Source organism: Macaca thibetana, chromosome 14, assembly GCF_024542745.1.
Source record: "Macaca thibetana thibetana isolate TM-01 chromosome 14, ASM2454274v1, whole genome shotgun sequence".
NCBI lineage: Eukaryota > Metazoa > Chordata > Mammalia > Primates > Cercopithecidae > Macaca > Macaca thibetana.
Genome location: NC_065591.1, coordinates 49366222 through 49386284, shown reverse-complemented (window position 1 = coordinate 49386284; position 20063 = coordinate 49366222). Strand labels below are relative to the sequence as shown.

The following is a 20063-nucleotide window of genomic DNA, read 5'->3' as shown; positions in this document are numbered from 1 at the left end:
AGCCAAGCGATAATTCAACATTACTGCTGCTTCAGTGCACTAATCGCTTAAAGAGCAGCAAGCACTCTGTGCTCTCTGCCCCACAGTTCCCGAAGCCTCCTGGCCTGAGGCAGGCATCGTGACCCAGCAATGTCCAGATGTCAAGAGGAATACCCAGCTCCTAATGCAGCAGGCGCTCCATTCCAGTATGGTCAAACATCTGCTTCATCTGCTGGCATGCAACCTGCTGAACATGCTCAGAGTGCATCTCAGACTAGGGATGGGCAAGGATAGACCTCCCCAGATACTCCAGGAGACTCATCAAAACTTTGAAACTATAAGACAGGCCCAGAAACTCAAAAAAACAGGGCTCTGGCATTCAGCAAAAACATACTAAACATTTTCCTAAAGGAAAGCCACAGAATAAGATAAGACAGTTTTTATCATAGTAGTTCTACTCCTCATTAAATTCTCTTAGTCTTGACGTTTCTTCTGGATATTAACTGGAAATCTGAAAAATACGTGAACTCTTTGGGATTCTGAGAATGTCATACTGACTTTGAAATTTTTCTCTTTTATAATTTAATTAAGTTGCCTTTAATTCACTTGAATATTATAACAAGAGAAGAATAAATTATACAAGAAAGCTTCTATTCCTACATACCAGTCAACAGAGCTTAATGCCAAGAATCCTGACCAAGAGGTAAAATTTAAAATACACTTAAACCATGTATTACAGTCCTATTTTGTTTACTAGAATAGTAATCTTGCCCAAGTCACTTAACTCTTCTGAGCTTCACTTTTTTCTTCCAAAATATGGGAATAATATTAAAACATTTATACAAAGGCTAAATATAAATTGTTTTTAAAACTGTAAAAGGCTATAAAATAGGTATGTATCTGTACTTGTATACATATATGTATGTATATATGTGTACACATATAATATTAATACTACTCATGTTTCTTTTAAAACATTTTGTTTTAGAAAGAAATTCAGTCTCCTTTGTAATATCCAATTTACACATCAAGTGTAGCTAAGAATGATTTCATTCATCCTATGAGATTTCAGTAACTAACATCCTGTAAAACCTAATGAACAGTTCCCAGGTTCTCACCAAATTTCATATTTACTTCACTGTGAAAGACAGGCTTATATACTATTAAAGTAAAAAATAATATTCCTTCATTGACAGCCTGAGTACATGATGTACTTAATACTAATGAAGAGAGTTGTGACTGTTCTAGTTGGAGGTGACTGACTAGAATAAAATTTTTAGTTTCAAAGATCAAAGTGAAGAAAAAAATATTGAGGATAAACAGTCTAAGAGGTCTTAATTTAAAAAATTTTCCCCATCCAAATTGAGGCAGATGGGATAGGTGAAGATATTTCTGTTAAGATGAGTAAGACTTGCAGTCCCATTTCTTTATTATATATTCCTTTCCTTATTTTCTCTTCTCCCACTAGAAGGTAAATTCTTGGAGGGTGGGGACTTTGTTTTATTCATTGATATGTCCCCAGTACGTAAAATAGGTGTTCTCAATCTTGGCACTATTGGAATTTTACACTGGATAATTCTTTGTTGTGGGTGGCTGTTCTGTGCTTTGCAGGGTGTTCAGCAGTATCCTCACCCTCTAGACATGGTCAACCAAACCCTTGTGGGGCAGGGCGGGGGTGGGGAAAGTTGCCCTCAGCTGAAGACTGCTGTCTAGTACAGAACCTGGCATTTAATAGGTGCTAAAAAAAATTTTTGCTGAGTAATTGAATTAAATTTATTGTGTCGATTTGCTTGCAAACTTTTTAAAATACTTTTTTTGGGGGGTAGTTTTAGGTTTGCAGCAAAATTAAGAGGAAAGTAAAGGGATTTCCCATATACTCCATGCTCCCATACATGTACAATCTCCCCCATTATAAACAGCCCCTACTTGAGCGGTATATTTGTTACAATTGATGAGCCTACATTGACACATTATAATCACCTAAAGTCCAGAGTTTACATTAGGGTTCACTCTCGGCGTTGTACATTTTATGTGTTTGGACAAATGTATAATGACGTGTATCTACCATTATACTCTCATACAGAATATTTTCACTACATAATAGTTCACTAAAAATCTTCTGTGCTCTGCCTTTTCACCCCTCTCCTCACCCTAAACCCCTGGCACCCACTGATATTTTTACTGCCTCCATAGTTGTGCCCTTTCCAGAATGTCACATAGTTGGAATCATGTAGTATGCTGCCTTTTTCAAATTTCTTGAGCATGATCATTTATAAACTCTCTTTTAAATGTAGATTTTGACACAACTCTAAGGATACAATAAGTGTTAAGTTATTCCAACAGTCACATTCAAAGCTAACATGTGTGATTTCAAGTAAGAAGAATTTTAAAAGGATGTAATACTTCATTCTTTCTTTAATTTAAATGAGTAGATAAATTAGAGGGAAAACTTGATAGGGAATATGTAGGGTGACAGCAGCTCTATTTCAAACTGGCTTCAAATGAACACTGTATGCTTGTACTTTGTATAGTTTGAAATAGTCAAATACATGGATATATTTGAAGCAATAAATTTTTCATACATATCTATCACTTATTTACTTTTGTTTTAGTTCATACCATTCAAGGTCAATAGCTCTAGCGGAATTGCTGACAAGGCATCAAGGATTATGGTCGAGGTTAATATAGACATTGTAACATCAACCTGGAGCCTGTTAGCTACAGGTATGGTAGCTGGTGTTATAAGAGAAACACACAGTGAGAAATGAACTGAATGAAGTTTATTGGAAATTAAGAATTCTTCTTTGAATCTTTGCTTCTCCAAATGAATATGAACAGAGAGGCCTTAGGAAATTTATTTGGTTCTAACTCGGTTCCATTTCTTAGTCCATTAAATGGAAATGCAAATACTTGGTTAAATATGCATTGAATGAATATCGGTATCAAAGAATTCATGTTTAGAAAACTGGGGGGAAAACATTAAATTAGTTCCTCTCAATTTGACTCAATATGATTCTGCTGCTGTCATCAATTATAAGAGAAGAATGAAAGATAGGAACATATACAATAATTTTTTTAAGTCCACATAGTACCTACATAGCACCTGACACATATTTAGTGTTTTTTATTTACATACAATTGAGAAAAGAATCCTTTATTAATGCCATTTAAGCTTGGGAAGATACAGAAGAGAATCCAGTTATTATCCTAATCTTTATAATCCAGAACAGCTAAAATAAAGCAAGATGTTTTCAAATCAGTATGTTGAGTTTAAATCACTATAAATTTTCCCTGAGTTTACCTGTAGCATATGAACTCTTCTACAAATAAAATAGAAAAGAGGAACTGGCAGAACAGTAATAACTATGTGCCAGCTCTAGTGGTCAGAAGTGAGGAAAATCCATCCAACTTCAGCTTATCAATCTCTTTTAGTTAAAATATTATAAAAAATGTCTTTCTCCTGTTCTGCCTATTCTGTTACCTGGAAGGTCAAATATTTTATCATATATTTTTCTGATATAAATTTCCTAAATGTTCAGTATCCTGACTTATTCCATAGTTGGAAACAGAAGTGAAGCATTTTCTAAAATGCAAGAATGTTTTGCTTTCAAACTTTCTAATGTATCCTTAATCACATCATCTCTCAGAATTCCAACATAGCTCATTACAACATACACATACATGCAGATATATGATACATAATGTCAACCAAAAATATTTTAAAACTTCAGCTTTGTAAAACAAGAATAAAAATACCTGTCATTATTTTAGAAATAATCACATGTTATAAGAAATCTATGTAAATGTAATTACATGTGTTCACACACTGGAAGCTGCATATTGAGTGCATTAATTAGTGGGGCTAGAGCTAAATGACTGTTGACAAAAATCTTGTATCAGGAGAGAGAGAGGACTACATTGGTTTTGAGTAAAGCTGACTATCCCACCAATCAACTTAAACACAGTGATTAACAGAGCTGATGTGAGAAGAGCCAACTATCTGAACTTTTAGGTATTACTTTAAAACCAATTAAAAAGCAAATTTCCAAAAGAAAATCCAGTTTATCCAATGTTTTAATTTGAGGGTGGATATAAACTTCTGCTTCACTGACTACAATGACAAGCTAGATTTCTAAGCATTCGGAATTGCCTTTATATTTGGCATCCTTCCTTAATCTACCTGTATTTGTTTAGCCTCCATTAGGATTCACTTGATACCCATACTTTTTCTGAAGAAGCCTATCCAGAAAAATTGTTGACACAAAAGAGTGTCTCTTATAGACAGAGCACTCAACAAAACATTTTCTGGAAAAAAAAAAATGTTTTCAAAGAAGCTTGGGTCCCAGATGTCCACCAAAGATGAAATGGATTAATTCATCCATTTTGCCAAATACTGTGCCAGGCAATGCTAAGGATTCCACAGTAAACAAAAGAGACAAAAACTCCCTGAATTCAGTAACTTACACTCTAATAGGTTAGACCCACCCATCAGAAGTACTTTAGACAACAAATCTAGAGTAGAATTGACTGCTTATTGGGGATACTGAAAAGTTTTGTCTATTCTGATGATGGTTCAAGAGACATTTGTGGAAATCTAATACATGCTTTATTATTGCATTTATCATTTATAAGAACCCTGAGAATGTATATTATACTCTTTTTACAATGAAAACAACTGCAAAGGGAGGTATTTTGTAACAGTGCAAGACAACAGAGCAACAAAGTTATAGTGGAAACTCTAATCCAAAGTTCTAATTCCATAAATGGAGTTCATTCCATTAGCCTACAGCTCATCTAAGCCTAGCTGTAATGGTCCTCCCAAATTCCACCACACTCTTAAAAATCAAGAAAAGAGTCAGAAGGGTGAGTGAAGGCTGATTAAGAGAAAAGCATGCATTCTCTTTAAAGCAGAGCCCCATGGTTGGCATCCTCAAAACAAGCTTTGAATCAGTGCATTCCTCTTTCTCCATTGGGTAGTCAGTAATAGGTCACCCTAATCAACTATTTATTCAACCCTCTTCTCTATTAGAAATTGCAACTTTCCAAGACTGCCCAGCAAAGCTAACTCAATCACCCTCCCATTCCCCCACAGCACTGAGGCATCTTTGCAATTGCAGATAAGAAGACAGGGTACAACAGACAGTGCAGAGCCTCTAAATACGACATCATAAAGACTCAGGCTGCAAAAGAAATAGAAATACAGCATTCTCAATTCTGATGGGCACTTCTTTACTTTCAATTTGTAGAACAAAAATTGACAATATCATTTAAATAAAATATGTGCTTGTACTCACTTTTGCAAAAACTTCAATTGTTCTCCTCCATCTTTGCAAACTTGGCAAGACTTCAGTAGTTTCATTTAAGAATAACTATGGTTGATAGGTTTTCTTAGTGCTTTAAGACTCTAACTATATTCCTTTCCTCAAATCTCCCCTAAACTACACATAATACTCATCAAATAACAGTGAAAATGTATTTATATTGATATTTTTAAATTTTCATATACAATTCTTTCATTCAGGCTACTATACATACTATCGTAATAAGAACTAGTATGTTAAAATATGTTCCAACTAAAGCTTGGTGAACTTTGAATGCTAGATAAAAATCATTCTCTGAAGCTAATGAAGACAGAAACTCTGCCTGCAACAATATTAAGTTTGTTTTCTCTGGTGATTCAGAGAAGTGAGCAATCTGTCAGTAATACATTGAGTGAAATTACTCGTCTTGGAGGAATAACTGCTGACAGTCACTTTATCTCAGGGCTGACCCAAACATCTTCCTGCTGACAAACAAATTACTATGTCTATAACTTTGAAAAGGTAACTAGCTTGTTTTAATTTTGATTGGTCTTTCACAATCCCTTATACATATACTCAGCCCCATCCTTCATTGTATTTTTTTTAAAAAGGCAAGAAAAGTGTTTAGTAAGTAATTAATAAGAAAAAAACAGTAAGAAAAGAATAACCCTATTATCTGATGCTAAGAAAAAGAACTGAGATGCTTCTTTCCAAGACTGTCATGTGGATGTAACTGGTAAGTCTTGATGTCTACCCAACATTAAGACTGGCAGTGCCGCCAGTGACTGACTGGGTGAGTGAACACATTACCGAGACAGTATTGTAGGAATTAATTTTCTTCAATAAAGTGATTTTTAAGGCTCATATATTTCACAATCTAAACATATGTCACTGTTTCATAAACAAAATAAATGGATTAAAATAATACATTACCAATACGCTGACACATGGAGATATTTTAATTAGAAATTCTTAAGCTGTGTGATATTTAACTGCTGTATTTGCTAAAGAGAAGCATGCATCATTTAATAAGAAGGCATGAGGCAGGTGGATCACTTTGCATATGGTACCAGATTTTGTTTAATGTAAGCTACAACTATGAGGCAACACTACTCCCCATTAAAAACAAAACAAAATGAAACAAAATTAAGGATCTATCATATTGAAAGTAACCATATAAATGAATAAATACACTGAAGCCCCTTTTTCATTTAAAAAAAAAAAGTCATCCAGAGCTTAGTTCCCACGACAATAATTCTTCAGAAACAATGTAACATCATTGCTATTTAAAGGCTAAATTTACATGACTGCCTCATTATACTGGTTCCCTTTCCCTAACATTCTTTTTGACTTACTTAAGGACCAATTCTAACATAGCTGAAGAAAGCAAATGGCAACTGGTCCTGAAATTTATATGGGTGAGAGAATTGGAATAAGCAGCAACATAATATATTGTTTACTGTAGCAAGTGCCCTCTGTTCTCTAAAGGTCAAAAGCATTGTAACCTTAGAGTTGCAGTTTCTGATTGTTCCCAGGGTTAAATACATTATCACAATTAATGGTTCAAACCCCTCAACCTTCAGATATATGAGTATTCATGCTTGCATCTGCTGAACTGTTCAACTAAAAAATAGCACTCTTTGGCCTTCTTTCTCCTAATATTGTGCCCCTGAGGCAGAGAAAACCAAGCCTTAGAACAGCACAGTAGTATTTTAAAAAATGATCTTTACGGAATCTTCCTTATTTTAAAGAAAGAAAGTAATGGCATATGCTAATATAAGGAGAGTCTTTCCATTTTAAATAACTTGTCTCTACTTGGTAACACAATTTCAGGGTATACTTAATATATACCAAATGTTGTTAAGATTTACCCAGCCTAATTAATTTTAGAAATGACAACCTTTGAAGGACAAATTAACTGTAACATGAAGTAGAGAGCACCAGTTCTGAGTAACGCATGCAGTGGGGTGGGGGTGTATATGTGTTAAAAGCTTTTCCTCCTAAGAATCTCTGTTTAGAAATAAAACCAGTTAATATTGTTGTAATGTTTTCTAAGTAGCAATACTTTATCATGATCATGTTTGTTGACAGAACTGTGACATTTTAGCTTGTCAAAGGAGGGGAGAAGACCCTAGCTAGAAAAGAAAGCAGATTTTAATAGCAATAAACCGATATATTATTAAAATATCCCTCTACCCTTGCTCAAGATTTAAAATGTTACTATCTAGCAGCTTAGATATGGGTGTCTACTATGCTATTCACGGAAGTCCCAATAAACATGCTACACTCATACTAGGAAAGTTTGGGAAACCTGCCTTTTAAACAAGGTTAATCTTTTCTAACCAGTGTCCACATAAGCAAATAGATCAAAGGTTTCCTGACATGCAGGAAAAAGCTGCAAAAATAGGAGGCAATAGAACACAGCAAGAGTAAATAAAAACTGAGGAAACTATCAAAGCATCCAAATTTAAACTGCAAAGCTATGAAGGCTCTTGAATTAATAGTTTCCTTGTTTAGCCTAATTAAAGTGACAGACACGTGACATATGTTGTGCTTCTAGATCAGCATCACTAGGGTACTACACAGCTCTGGCACTCATATGTATGACATCATGGTTTCCAGAAACCCAACAGAAGCCAGATTTGATACATCAGGGATCGGTGATGGTGTGGGGGTTGGGAGTGGGGGGTGGGAAAGAAGCCGATCTAAGTGAAAAATTAAGCAAAAGAAAAGACTGGGTAGAAACCTGGCTAAGGGAAGATTGATGCGATAGAACACAACACCTCAACAGAAAATCCAACAAAAAAGTCCAACAGGAAAGTCCAACAGGAGAGAAAGAAAAGTCCACCAGGAGAGGAAACAGAAAAGTCCAGCAGGACAGGAAGTCTTCAGTTTGAGCCAAGGCTACCTGATTTCTCATTCTTCCAGCATTTAAAAGCTTCTCAAGATCACTGTCCTAAGCAGATAAGCTTGCTAATTGTCATCACACATATAAACTTGTTCCTAATGTCCAGTCATCTCTTTTTAGCTCTCCTAGGCATAGTAGATTGTCAGAATGCCTAGAAATGTGGTACTCACTCTACAGCCAAAAGACAGCCTTAGAAATTTCTTTTGTCTATATAGAAGACAGGAGATACTCTGATAGTCTGTGTCTAATTATATCTGAGTGGAAACCCCTGTCTACCTCTTATGTCAAAGCAAAAGAAAAGAGGGAGGCAGTTAACAAGCTCTGGAATTCTACCTTAGGCTACTTCCAAGGGGGTCTTTGGTCTTGTCTCTTCCTTCTTCTTAGGAGTAATCATTCCCTATCATTTTTCAAAAAGGTAAATTCACAAGCAGCAGAAAAGGTAATGTCAAAGGGACCTTTTATTGACTACATAGTGTTTGAGTTATACAGACCAGCAGGGCCATCAAAATCTAAATGTACATCTTGCTAGATGCAATTATTTTCATTTTTGGATTGAGTTTCCCATCCTAGGTTAGAATATAAAATTTTCTATTATATCTAACCCAGAGAATTAAAGTGTGTTTCAGTTTGAGGTAAACTGTATCCACTTTTTAAAAATTCAACAGGTAGCTGGAAATTCTCCAATATGATAGTCCCAGTGAGGGACCCCAGTGATGCAGAAAAGGGAATTAAGCATGAAATTGAAGAGAGGAGGACTGGGTTCCTGTAGAAGAAAAGGTCTTGGTTTTCATAAGCCATCTTCTCTCAAGTGGTAAGAATATCCCAACAAAACAACAAAGGACTCTACTGGAAGGTGAAATGTGAAAAGAATACTGCAGAAGTTTGTCTGGGAAAAAGCAACCATCCAGGCCCAGGCACCCACCCCTACTTCATTCTGAGAAAACGGAGTATGTAGAATTAGAAATCCTGGGCAATAACCTTGACTCAATGAATATTTTATAGCCTTGGTTAAATAACTTGACCTCTCCAAACCTCAGCTGTTTTATCTATACAAGCAGAATTACATTTGATCAAATTTATAGAGTTATTCTACGGTCAAATAATTTTTTAATGTTTAAGTATTTTTAAAAAATACTATACAACGCTATACATAAGAAAAGATAAAAGAGTGAGGAGAGAAAGATGGTTTTGAAGACACTTAAAATGTAAAGCTTTTGCCTGAATAGATATGGCAAAGAACAACCTTAATTCAGGGGCATTGCTTTGGGATTTGCTTTATTCTCTGAAAGAAAACGAGCAAAACAAGAGCCTCCTTAGGAATGAGAAAAAGGGAAAGATTAAGTTTAGTGTTTAGGTTGAGTGTTTGCCACATTTTTTTTTTTTAAAAAAAAGCCTAGAGTATGACTGAACAATCCAGTCCCCAGCCCAACGAAGCACCAATGGAAGCATTCATACCTCAATCTGTTTGTGGTTGTAAGAGTGGCCACCACCATGTTCAAAGGTGTCCAAATTCCTGCCAAAACGGTCACTTAGGCCCTTTAGCCTTGGGTTAATTTGTGGGTGGGAGACATGACCCTTCTGTTTAGTAGCATATTCAGAAAAAAAAAAAAAAAAAAAGACAAAACATACTGTCAGAACTCATGAAACAGAATACATGTTTCTAAATCCAGGGTATTGACCACATCAAAAAATAGAAAGTAGAAAGTTTAAGACTCAGTTTCTTTTTTTTACAGAAATTTGGTTATAGTATCAAACAGTGGCACTGATTTCTTGTTTCTGCCTCTGACTCAAGAAGATACTCAATAGCACAGCTATAGGAAAAGAAGAAATAAATTAGGTTTATAATAGTGAGGGTTCTTTTTAGACTTGCACCAACTATAGTAGGTTTCAGTATTAGTAGTGTGAAAGGTGAAGGTTTGCAAGAGAGGTGAGGTTGCTGCTACTCTTAGGCAAAATTTCTAGCTCTGCTACACAGCCCTTAATGGGTTACATCTTTATGACTTCCTGGATCATGACTCATGACAAAATTTCTGAAAGTGTTGCAAAAATTCTTTATTTGCAGATCCAATTGGAAACATTCAAAATGATGTTTTTCCATGGGACAATAGTTGTACACTTTTTATGTTCAAGTCACATAGAGATTAGCAACACGAAAATAAAAATGCTTCACCAGATGCTATTTTGTAGATTATTTAGAAAACTCAAAAATAATTACAGTATATTTTACAAATGAAAACTATCTTTAATAAAACTTTCTACTATATTGAAATCAAGTTGTTGATTATCTTATATTCTCTAAATATCCATATACTGAATGTTTGACTCATTTTAATGATCTCAGCTTTTTGTTTTTATTAATACAAATAAACATTCATATTCCAAGTCAACCTCCCATTCAAGTGGTAGTAGTAGAAGGGTATAATGACCACCTATTCCTATTCCAAACTCACTTTACTGTGAAGAAGATAAGGTGTAAATGATTTTTCAATCAGTTTCCAAAACACTTTCCCCCCAAGTTTAGCTTTATAAATAAGAAACACCAATGCAAAATTTATAAGACACCATGCCCTGACTTTTGACCCTAGAAAGGATGAGGATACACATATTAAGGAGCAATGCATTCACAATTTACAAAATAATTATCATGTAATTTGAGAATAACAATCCCTTATTTTATGAGCTACAAGAAGGAGAAAATATCCAACATCATTTTTTGTTTCAATTTTTATATGTAAAAGCTAATCTGGACATAAGTGGAGACACAGATGAAAAACTGACAAGGAAAAACCTAACGTGTATGCAGTAACAACTAGCCATTGAAATTGTAAAACTATTCACTCATCTGATAGAGAATACATAGTATTAAGTCATAATGTGATTTTTTTCCTTTAAAAATATTGAAACTGGCAGTTTTCTCTTCTATTTGCATTATGGTAAGCACATAAGGTGTTAATCCTTCTGGGCTATGCTTAAAAAATTATTTAACATTCAGGTCATTATTTAGCATACAGCTGGTTAGCAGTTTTCCACTAAAGTACTGGCTCATATCCCACATTTTTTTCTTCTGGCACTTACCTGGAGCTGTAAAGGGCTGAGTCCAGAAGCAGCAGCAGCTGCCATTGTTGATGGAATGAACTGTACGGGGTAGTTATCACCTGTCGGAAAGAACAATGCATACAGGTTTAGACAATGCACAGGGAATTGCGGCAGACAAGTACAAACATGGTCCTTGGATTGCCTGAGCTTTACAACATTGCTCTAAGCCCAAACATCTGCAGAAACAAAAGGCTTAGTTGGGCACAGACTTGCAATGCTGCCTTGGAACTTTTTGTTAACAGATAGCTGGTAGGCAAACTGGCAAAACATGAATGTGATGTTAAAAAAATTAAATGTGCAATTCAAGCATGTTCACTCCATTACGAATCTTGTAATACATCATTTTTTAAGAGTAAAAAAAATATCTTAAAGCCAGGCTGACACTCAATACACTGGGAAAGCATTGAGGCTTTTATATTAGAACAACAAAAAGTTTTGGCTTGGTAGGCAAGGCAGAGTATTAGAGTCCAAAAAGGGCTCTGAGCTATTGACTGCTCATAATTCTAAACTTTATTTATTAAAAAAGTTTAAAAATTAAAAAACACAACCTCTTCAATATGATAGGACCAAGAGGACAGCTAATCTTATCTTCCAGTATTCTGTGAAATGTCTGGTATCCCCCTAAGCGTAGAAACCATGTTTGTCTGGATTAACCTCTGGTACTGAACTGGTGGATCCCAGTAAAGAATCATGCATACTAAGCACTTATCAGACATATTTTGATGATGCTTTGATTAAATAACCACACATTTTACATGGAATATCTGTACTAAACGCCTGGTAAAGATTGAGTATGGTTCAGCAAAGATGAATGCCATATCTTAATGTGTTTCTAACTCCAGATCATTCCTAAAAAGGGACATGGAAGTACCTTCTGTGACCTAAGAACTGTGTGCAGTAACCTGAAGAGCTAAAATAAAGTAAGGAGGAACATATCATGATGGTGGTAACTGAAATAAAAATTAGTATGTGTGGATAAATTTCACAATATCAGTGATTTAATGGAGTATCACTTTGGCTTCAGCTACTTATTTAAAGTCAGTGTTATGTACTATCTCTAGGCTATATTTTAATAGCCTGTTCCTCCACACATTTTTGACATTTATAATAATCATGCTGTTTTGCATGAACTTTCCACACTGAAAGCTGAATGTAATAATGAATAGACAGACTAGAAAGAATCTCAGTAAAGGTAGTCAACTGGAAAGCAAGAAAACTTTTTTTGGGGGTAGGGGGTATGGACACTAACACCTGGAGCTTTCCTGGTGACTCTGGTTCCTGGGAACTCATCCTGCTTGCCATATGAAATGCTACTCAGCTGGCCCAATGTAAATGTTAAGTTGCTTTCACTTTTAACAAATTGTTAGCTTCTAATCTACACAGTCTCTTTGCATCATATCCATAATACCTCATCAGACCATTGAGCACAGTGTGTGCTTGTACACAGTCCAGTAACAATTGGCTTCTGATTGCATATGGAGCGCTGCTACAATGCATTCACTAACATTATATTGTGCTGGTCTCCTACGGAGTAATGTTCAAAATATCTGATCTTGTTTTTCTCCTTCCATGAGGTTGATTTTGGTTTGCAGTACTATATGGGCTTTTTAAGAAAGATAACTAGGCCAAATTATTTTTTATAGTAAATGACTGTCACTTTATGCTTAAATAATTCTACTGATCTTCTTGATATTTAAACTAAATTATCTGAGGGAAGAATATCCTAATCTAAGTCAAATAGTAATTCTTTGGTAGATACAAGTTTTAAAAAATCACAAAACGATGCTGAATTAATGATGCTTCAAAAATAGGGGAAAAAAATCACCATTCTAACCATTGACATGGACTGCCTCCTGGAACATTTTAGAGCCGTTCTTTCTTTAAATATCATGCATTATTCATACTAACTCTAAACCACAACCACCCTCCCTGTAAGTTTAATACCAGTTGCTTTATTTGTACTAAAACATTTTTCATGTCAAACATATTAAAAAAAAATCAAACTCTAAAAGAATTCCCTGGGGCACACCTTTTTTCATAGCTGTCATGCTTCTATGCTATGAAATAGCTTTTTTTTTTTTTTTTTTTTTTTTTTTTTACAGTTTTTGGCTTGCCAGTTAATTTATTACTATCTCTACCACACCCTATAGTACTTTCCAGCTCACCTGCTGGCTACAAACAGCTTTCTTTCCACTGCTGACAGGCATATTTTAAAAACATTTTTAACTTTTATCCTTCTTTGAATCTGTATATCTGAATATAATCTTTAGAAAGCTATTTCTCCATAACATATCATTGTTTCAACATTAAAAGTAAAAATGAATACATTAGAGCAACAGAGTATATAACAGAATGATTAGAAAAAAGAGAACAAGGAAAAGGCAGGAGGGGTAAAAGATGAGGCAGAAGAAGAGGGGGATTACAAGTAGAAAAGAAAAATTTAAGAGGGAGAGGGATTTAAGGGTATTGTAAAGTTTAGTTTTTTTAATAACAAAGTTACACGTTTCCCCTATGCGGCTCTAATTCTCTGTGTAAGTCAATCAAGAAAAAGTTCTCAGCGCCTGACTTGGCAAGGAATCAGTCAACATGTTGTAGCAATTTTTTTCAAATTTGTCTCTGGATTTGAAATGCTTTCATGAGGACCCATTCTTTTAAAATTTGTACATGGAAGGGGAAGCTTGTTGAAACTGGTTGGCTTTATGTCCTACTGTAATCTGGCCCTTGCTACCTCTAGTGTAAGAAGACAACTTTCAAAAACCAATTTGAAAAATAATGTCCATTCTGTAAATCCAGTTTTCCAGCTTTGTAAATATTTCAACTGATGGCTTTTATCTTAAGAGTACAGAACAAAGACAAAGTAGGATTTAAAACTTATGGAAAATTTGCTTAACATTAGTTTCACTTGTCAGAATAGGCAGCATTCCTTTGGAATCAAAACAGCAAGAGTCCCTAAATGAGAGAAAATAAATTCTTAAATTTTCATAGAAACTGACATGAAGCAGAAAATTAGTAAAACTTAATGGCAGGAGAAGGGGTGTTTGTACTAAGAACCTACAACCCATTAGATTCAGGCTACCTCCTGCAAGAATACTTTTAATTTGAATAATTCAGATATAAAGTCTACCTTTTAAAAATAGCCAAAAATCCCATGAGTAAAAGTCTGTCAATTTACTTTCATTCTTCAGAAAGACAAAGGACTTGGATAGTTGCAGTATCCTGAGATAGTAACTTCAGACATTAACACATTGAAGAAATGATTTAGAAAGTTTGGAAGGAGTAGAGAGAGGAAAAACAAAAACAAAAACATAAAAAAACAACAATAAAAGAAACAAAAAAAAAAAACAGAACTAGAAGACAGGACTCAAAAGATTCTTCAATAACTGCCCCAAAGTAGGAATTCAGTCTCATACCTCATTTCCCAGCCTCCAAAACAGAAGAAAAATATGTTACACATCCCTAACTAACTCAAAAATTATTATGTGCTAGCAACATAAATGATAATAAATTGCCAAACAACTGTAGAGCCCACCTTTATGAGCTATAGCCATTCTTGTTATAATATGAACACATTTGAATCACAACCACTGTTGCAAACTTGAACATACCACTTAGCATAGATCTTGCCTGGATGCATGCATTTGGTATAGCAAAATATTACAATTCCTCTATACTCCGAGGGAATGCCATAAATCTGAATTTGTCTTTATGCGAAACCACACTGCAGTAAATGTTAGCAGGTAATAGGTGACACATTTAGAATTCTAAAAATAAAACAAAAGTTTCAATTTGTCCTGAGGACAAATGAAAAAATTAGCAAGGATTATAATATATATTGCTGAGATCACTATGTTGTTATTTCTCTTGCTAAATTTCTCCTTCTGTACTCATCAAAGAATAGATCAATGATGAAAAGAGTCTTGACCTCAGAATTTCTTCTAAGATCATCTGCAGTGTCTTTTCTACCTTTAAGAAAGCTAAGAATCAAGGCTCAACCTTACTTTTTTCACTTATTTCACAGTTGCATCCAAACCCTTAACCAATCATCTGAAAATCTGTGGAATTTGTCACAATGGCAATTAAATGAGTGAGTGTGAATGAACTCATGTAAATTCATCCCCATTACATAAAATCGATTTTAAAAATCTTCAGTTTCATACTAGGGATGCAGGGATGGCTTAACATATGTAAATCAATACACATGATACACCACATAAACAGAATTAAAAACAAAACTCACATGATCATCTCAACAGATGCAGAAAAAGCATTTAACAAAATCCCAACATCCCTTGGTGATTAAAACCCTTAGCAAAATTAGCATAGAAAGGACATACCTTAAAGTAATAAAAGCCATCTACAACAAACCCACAGCAAACATTATAGTGAATGAGGAAGAGTTGAAAGCATTCTCCCTAAGAACTGGAACAGGACAAGGATGCCCACTTTAACCACTTCCATTCAACATAGTACTGGAAGTCCTAGGAAGAGCAATCAGACAACAGAAAGAAAATAGGGGCTCCAAATCGGTAAAGAGGAAGTCAAAGTGTCGCTGTTTGCTCATGATATGATTGTATACCTAGGAAATCCTAAAGACTCATCCAAAAAGCTCCTATAACTGGTAAATGAATTCAGCAAAGTTTCAGGATACAAAATTAATGTACACAACTTAGTAGCTCTGCTATACACCAATAGTGACCAAGCTGAGAATCAAATCAAGAATTCAACCCCTTTCACAATAGCTGCAATAAAATAAAATAAAATACTTAGGAATATACCTAACCAAAGATGTGAAAGAACTCTACAAGGAAAACTACAAAACACTGCTGAAAGAAATCATAGATGATATAAACAAATGGAAACTTTCCATGCTTATGGTTGGGTAGGATCAATATTTTAAAAATGACTATACTGCCAAAAGCAATCTACAAATTCAATGTGGTTCCCATAAAAATACCACCATCATTCTTCAAAGAACTAGTAAAAAGAATCCTAAAATATATATGAAGCCAAAACGAGCCTGCATAGCCAAAGACAGACTAAGCAAAAAGAACAAATCTGGAGGCATCACATTACTTGACTGCAAACTATACTATAAGGCCATGGTCACCAAAACAGCATGGTACTGGTGTGAAAATAAGCACAAAGACCAACGGAACAGAATAGAGAACCCAGAAATAAAGCCAAATACTTACAGCCAACTGATCTTCAACAAAGCAGACAAAAACATAAAATGGGGAAAGACACCCAATTCAACAAATGATGCTGGGATAATTGGCAAGCCATATGTAAAAGAATGAATCTGGATCCCCATCTCTCACCTTATAAAAAATTCAGCTCAAGATGGATCAAATACTTAAATATAAGACCTGAAATCATAAAGATTCTAGAAGATAACATTGGAAAAAACCCTTCTAGACATTGACGTAGGCAAAGAATTCATGACCAAGAACCCAAAAGCAAATGCAACAAAAGCAAAGATAAATAGATGCGACTTCATTAAACTAAAAAGCTTCTGCATAACAAAAGAAATAATCAGCAGAGTTAACAGACAACCGACAGAGTGGGAGAGAATCTTCACAATCTACATATCCAACAAAGAACTAATATCCAGAATCTACAAAGAACTCAAACAAATCAGCAAAAACAAACAAACAAAAAAACAACAAAACAAAACAAAAACAAAAAAAAATCCCATTAAAAAGTGGGTTAAGGACATGAATAGACAATTCTCAAAGGAAGATAAACAAATGGCCAATGATCATACTTTAAAAAACGCTCAGCATCACTAATTGTCAGGGAAGTGCAAATCAAAACCACAATGCAATACCACCTCACTCCTACAAGAATGGTCATACTAAAAAAAAAAATCAATAAATAATGATATTGGCATGGATGTGGTGAAAAGGGAACACTTTTACACTGTTGGTGGGAATGTAAACTAGTACAAACACTATGAAAAAGACAGTGAAGAGTCCTTAAAGAACTAAAAGTAGACCTACTGTTTGATCCAGCAATCCCACTACTAGGTATCTACCCAGAGGAAAAGAAGTCATTACATGAAAAAGATACTTGCACATGCATGCTTATAGCAGCAAAATTTTTACAATTGCAAAAATATGGAAGCAGCCCAAATGCTCATCAATTAACACATGGATATTTTTTATATATATACACACACACACACACACACACACCATGGAATATATATATACATATATATCTATATATACACACACACACACCATGGAATAGTACTCAGCCATAAAAGGGAATGAAATAACGGCATTCACAGAAACCTGGATGGAATTGGAGACTATTATTCTAAGTGTAGTAACTCAGAAATGGAAAACCAAACATCGTATTCTCACTCACATGTGAAAGTTAAGCAATGAGGAATGCAAAGGCATAAGAATGATACATTGAACTTTGGGGATTGGGGGAAAGGCTGGGGGATGGCGAGGTATAACAGACTACACATTGGGTACAGTGTACACTGCTTGGGTGATGGGTGCACCAAAATCTCAGAAATCACCACTATTGAAATTTTAAAAATGAAAAAAAATAAAAATAACACAATAAAAATAAAAAATAAAATAAATAAACCTTCAAAGTTCATGCCTTCATGACAGCTCATCAGTGATATAGCCTCCATGTACAGAGGAGAACACAGTTAAAATTATTGACCTTTAAAAAACTAGGTTAGCTTACACAGCTGAACACATTTTCTTCCTGGACCCCAACACTCTGATTTAAAAATTAGGGTGCTTTTCTGAAGAACCTCAGTAATGCTTTGATTCTAAGTAGATCTATATTTAAATAATCAAGTATTACAATAGCAGTTCATATCTCTGCTTTGAAATACTCTGGAAGAGACAGAAATGAGTGGCTTTACAAGATTTCGTTTGCATAGCACCACATGTAAAAAACAAATTTTATTCACCACAAAAGATCAGATTTTCTTAAGATCAGATTTTCTTGAGACAAAGGCCCCAAGAGTATGAAGTATCATATCAGAGAACTTCAGTCTGAATTCTATCTCCACTATTTCTAGATGTGGAACTCTTGGAAAAGTTAGCTTTTTTGAGTATCAATTTCTTATTTTCTTTTAATAAAACAGAGATGATACCATTTGTTACCACTTATATCTAAGAGTTGTTATGAAAATTAAATGAGATTACACACACACACATGCACAGGTTGGGGAGTATCTTGGAAAATAAATGATGCTCAATAAATGCTAACTAAAACAAAGAAATTAAAAAGAAGCCCTGAATAATTACACAGTCATAACAATTATACATTAACCAATTCAACACCTAGAAGAAATGGACAAATTCCTTAAAACATGCAAATTACCCAACTCAAGAAGCAATAGGAAACCTCAACAGACCTATAACAAGTACAGACAGTGAATCAATAATCAAAGACCGCTCAATGAGGAAATGCCCTGACCTAGATGGCTTTACCAATGGATTCTGCCAAATGTTTAAAGAAAAATTAATACCAATCCTTATCAAACTCTTACAAAAAAAAAATGAAGAGGAAGGAACACTTCTAATTCATTATTTAAGGCTAACATTATCTTGATACCAAAACCAGATAAGGATATCACAGGAAAAGAAAGTTACAGTCCACTATCCCATATAAATATAGATATAAAAATCCTCAACAAAGTATTAGCAAAACAAATCCAATGGCATATTAAAAGAATTACTTACCAAGGCAAAGTGGAATTTATCCCAAGAATGCAAGGGATCAAATCAGTGTCAAGCATTACATTAACAGAACAAAGGGGAAAAAAACCAACATGATCATCTCAATTGACACAGAATAGGCATCTGACAAAAATCTAATATTCCATCATAAAAATTCTTAGAAAACTAGTAATAGAGGAAAAAGACCTTGGCATGATGAAACCTATTTATAAAAAGCCTACAGCTGGCCAAGTGTGGTGGCACATGCCTATAGTCCCAGCTACTTGGGAGGCTGAGGTAGAAAGATTGCTTGAACCCAGGAGTTCAAAGCCTCAGTGAACTATGATCATACCTCTTAATTCCAGCCTGGACAACAGAGCTAGACCCTGCTTGTTAAACAAACAAACAAACAAACATCCACAACTAACATCATATTCAAGGGTAAAAGACTGAAAGCTTTCCCCTTAAGATCCAGAACAAGACAATAATGCTCACTTTCACTGCTGCTATTCAACCTTTAGTGGAAGTGCTAGCCACTGCTATTAGACAAGAAAAAGAAATAAAATGTATCCAAATTGGTAAGGGAGAGGTAAAACTATTTGTATTTGCAAATGACACAATCCTATATATAGAAAATCCCAAAGAATCCCTGAGAAAGCTACCAGAGTTAATAAATTCAGCAAAGTTGCAGAGTATAAGCTTAACACACAAATATCAGCTGTGTTTCCAAACATCAGCAACAAACAACCCAAAAGAAAATTAAGAAAACAATTTCATTTACAAAAGTATTAAAAAGAACTAAACACTTATGGATAAATCTAACCAAGGAGGTGAAAGATTTGTACATTGAAAACTATAAAACATTTTTGAAAGAAATTAAAGATGACATAAATAAATGGAAAAGCATCTGTGCTCATGGGTAGGAAGATTTAACACTGTTAAGATGGCAATACTACCCAAAGCAACCTGCAGATTCAAAGCAATCCCTATCAAAATTACAACAACTTATTTCACAGAAATGGAAAAGCCAATTCACAAATTAATATGGAATTACAAGAGGTCCTAATAACTAAAACAATCTTGAAA

The 20063-nt window shown here is 34.7% G+C and overlaps 1 protein-coding gene across 35 annotated transcripts in view; it reads right to left on the bottom strand.

Moving 5' to 3' along the window:
* The window catches only part of SOX6 (SRY-box transcription factor 6), a 784476-nt gene that overhangs the window by 117332 nt on the left and 647081 nt on the right, over positions 1-20063 (bottom strand). For 27 of the 35 annotated variants that reach the window (XM_050759333.1, XM_050759335.1, XM_050759331.1 and 24 more), the window contains 2 exons: positions 11263-11342; positions 9643-9765 (listed from right to left, as the gene is read on the bottom strand). In XM_050759333.1, the coding sequence (XP_050615290.1) occupies positions 9643-9765; positions 11263-11342 (203 nt within the window). The remainder of the gene's footprint in view (positions 1-9642; positions 9766-11262; positions 11343-20063) is intronic. The other 8 variants (XM_050759356.1, XM_050759349.1, XM_050759347.1 and 5 more) reach the window with 1 other exon arrangement.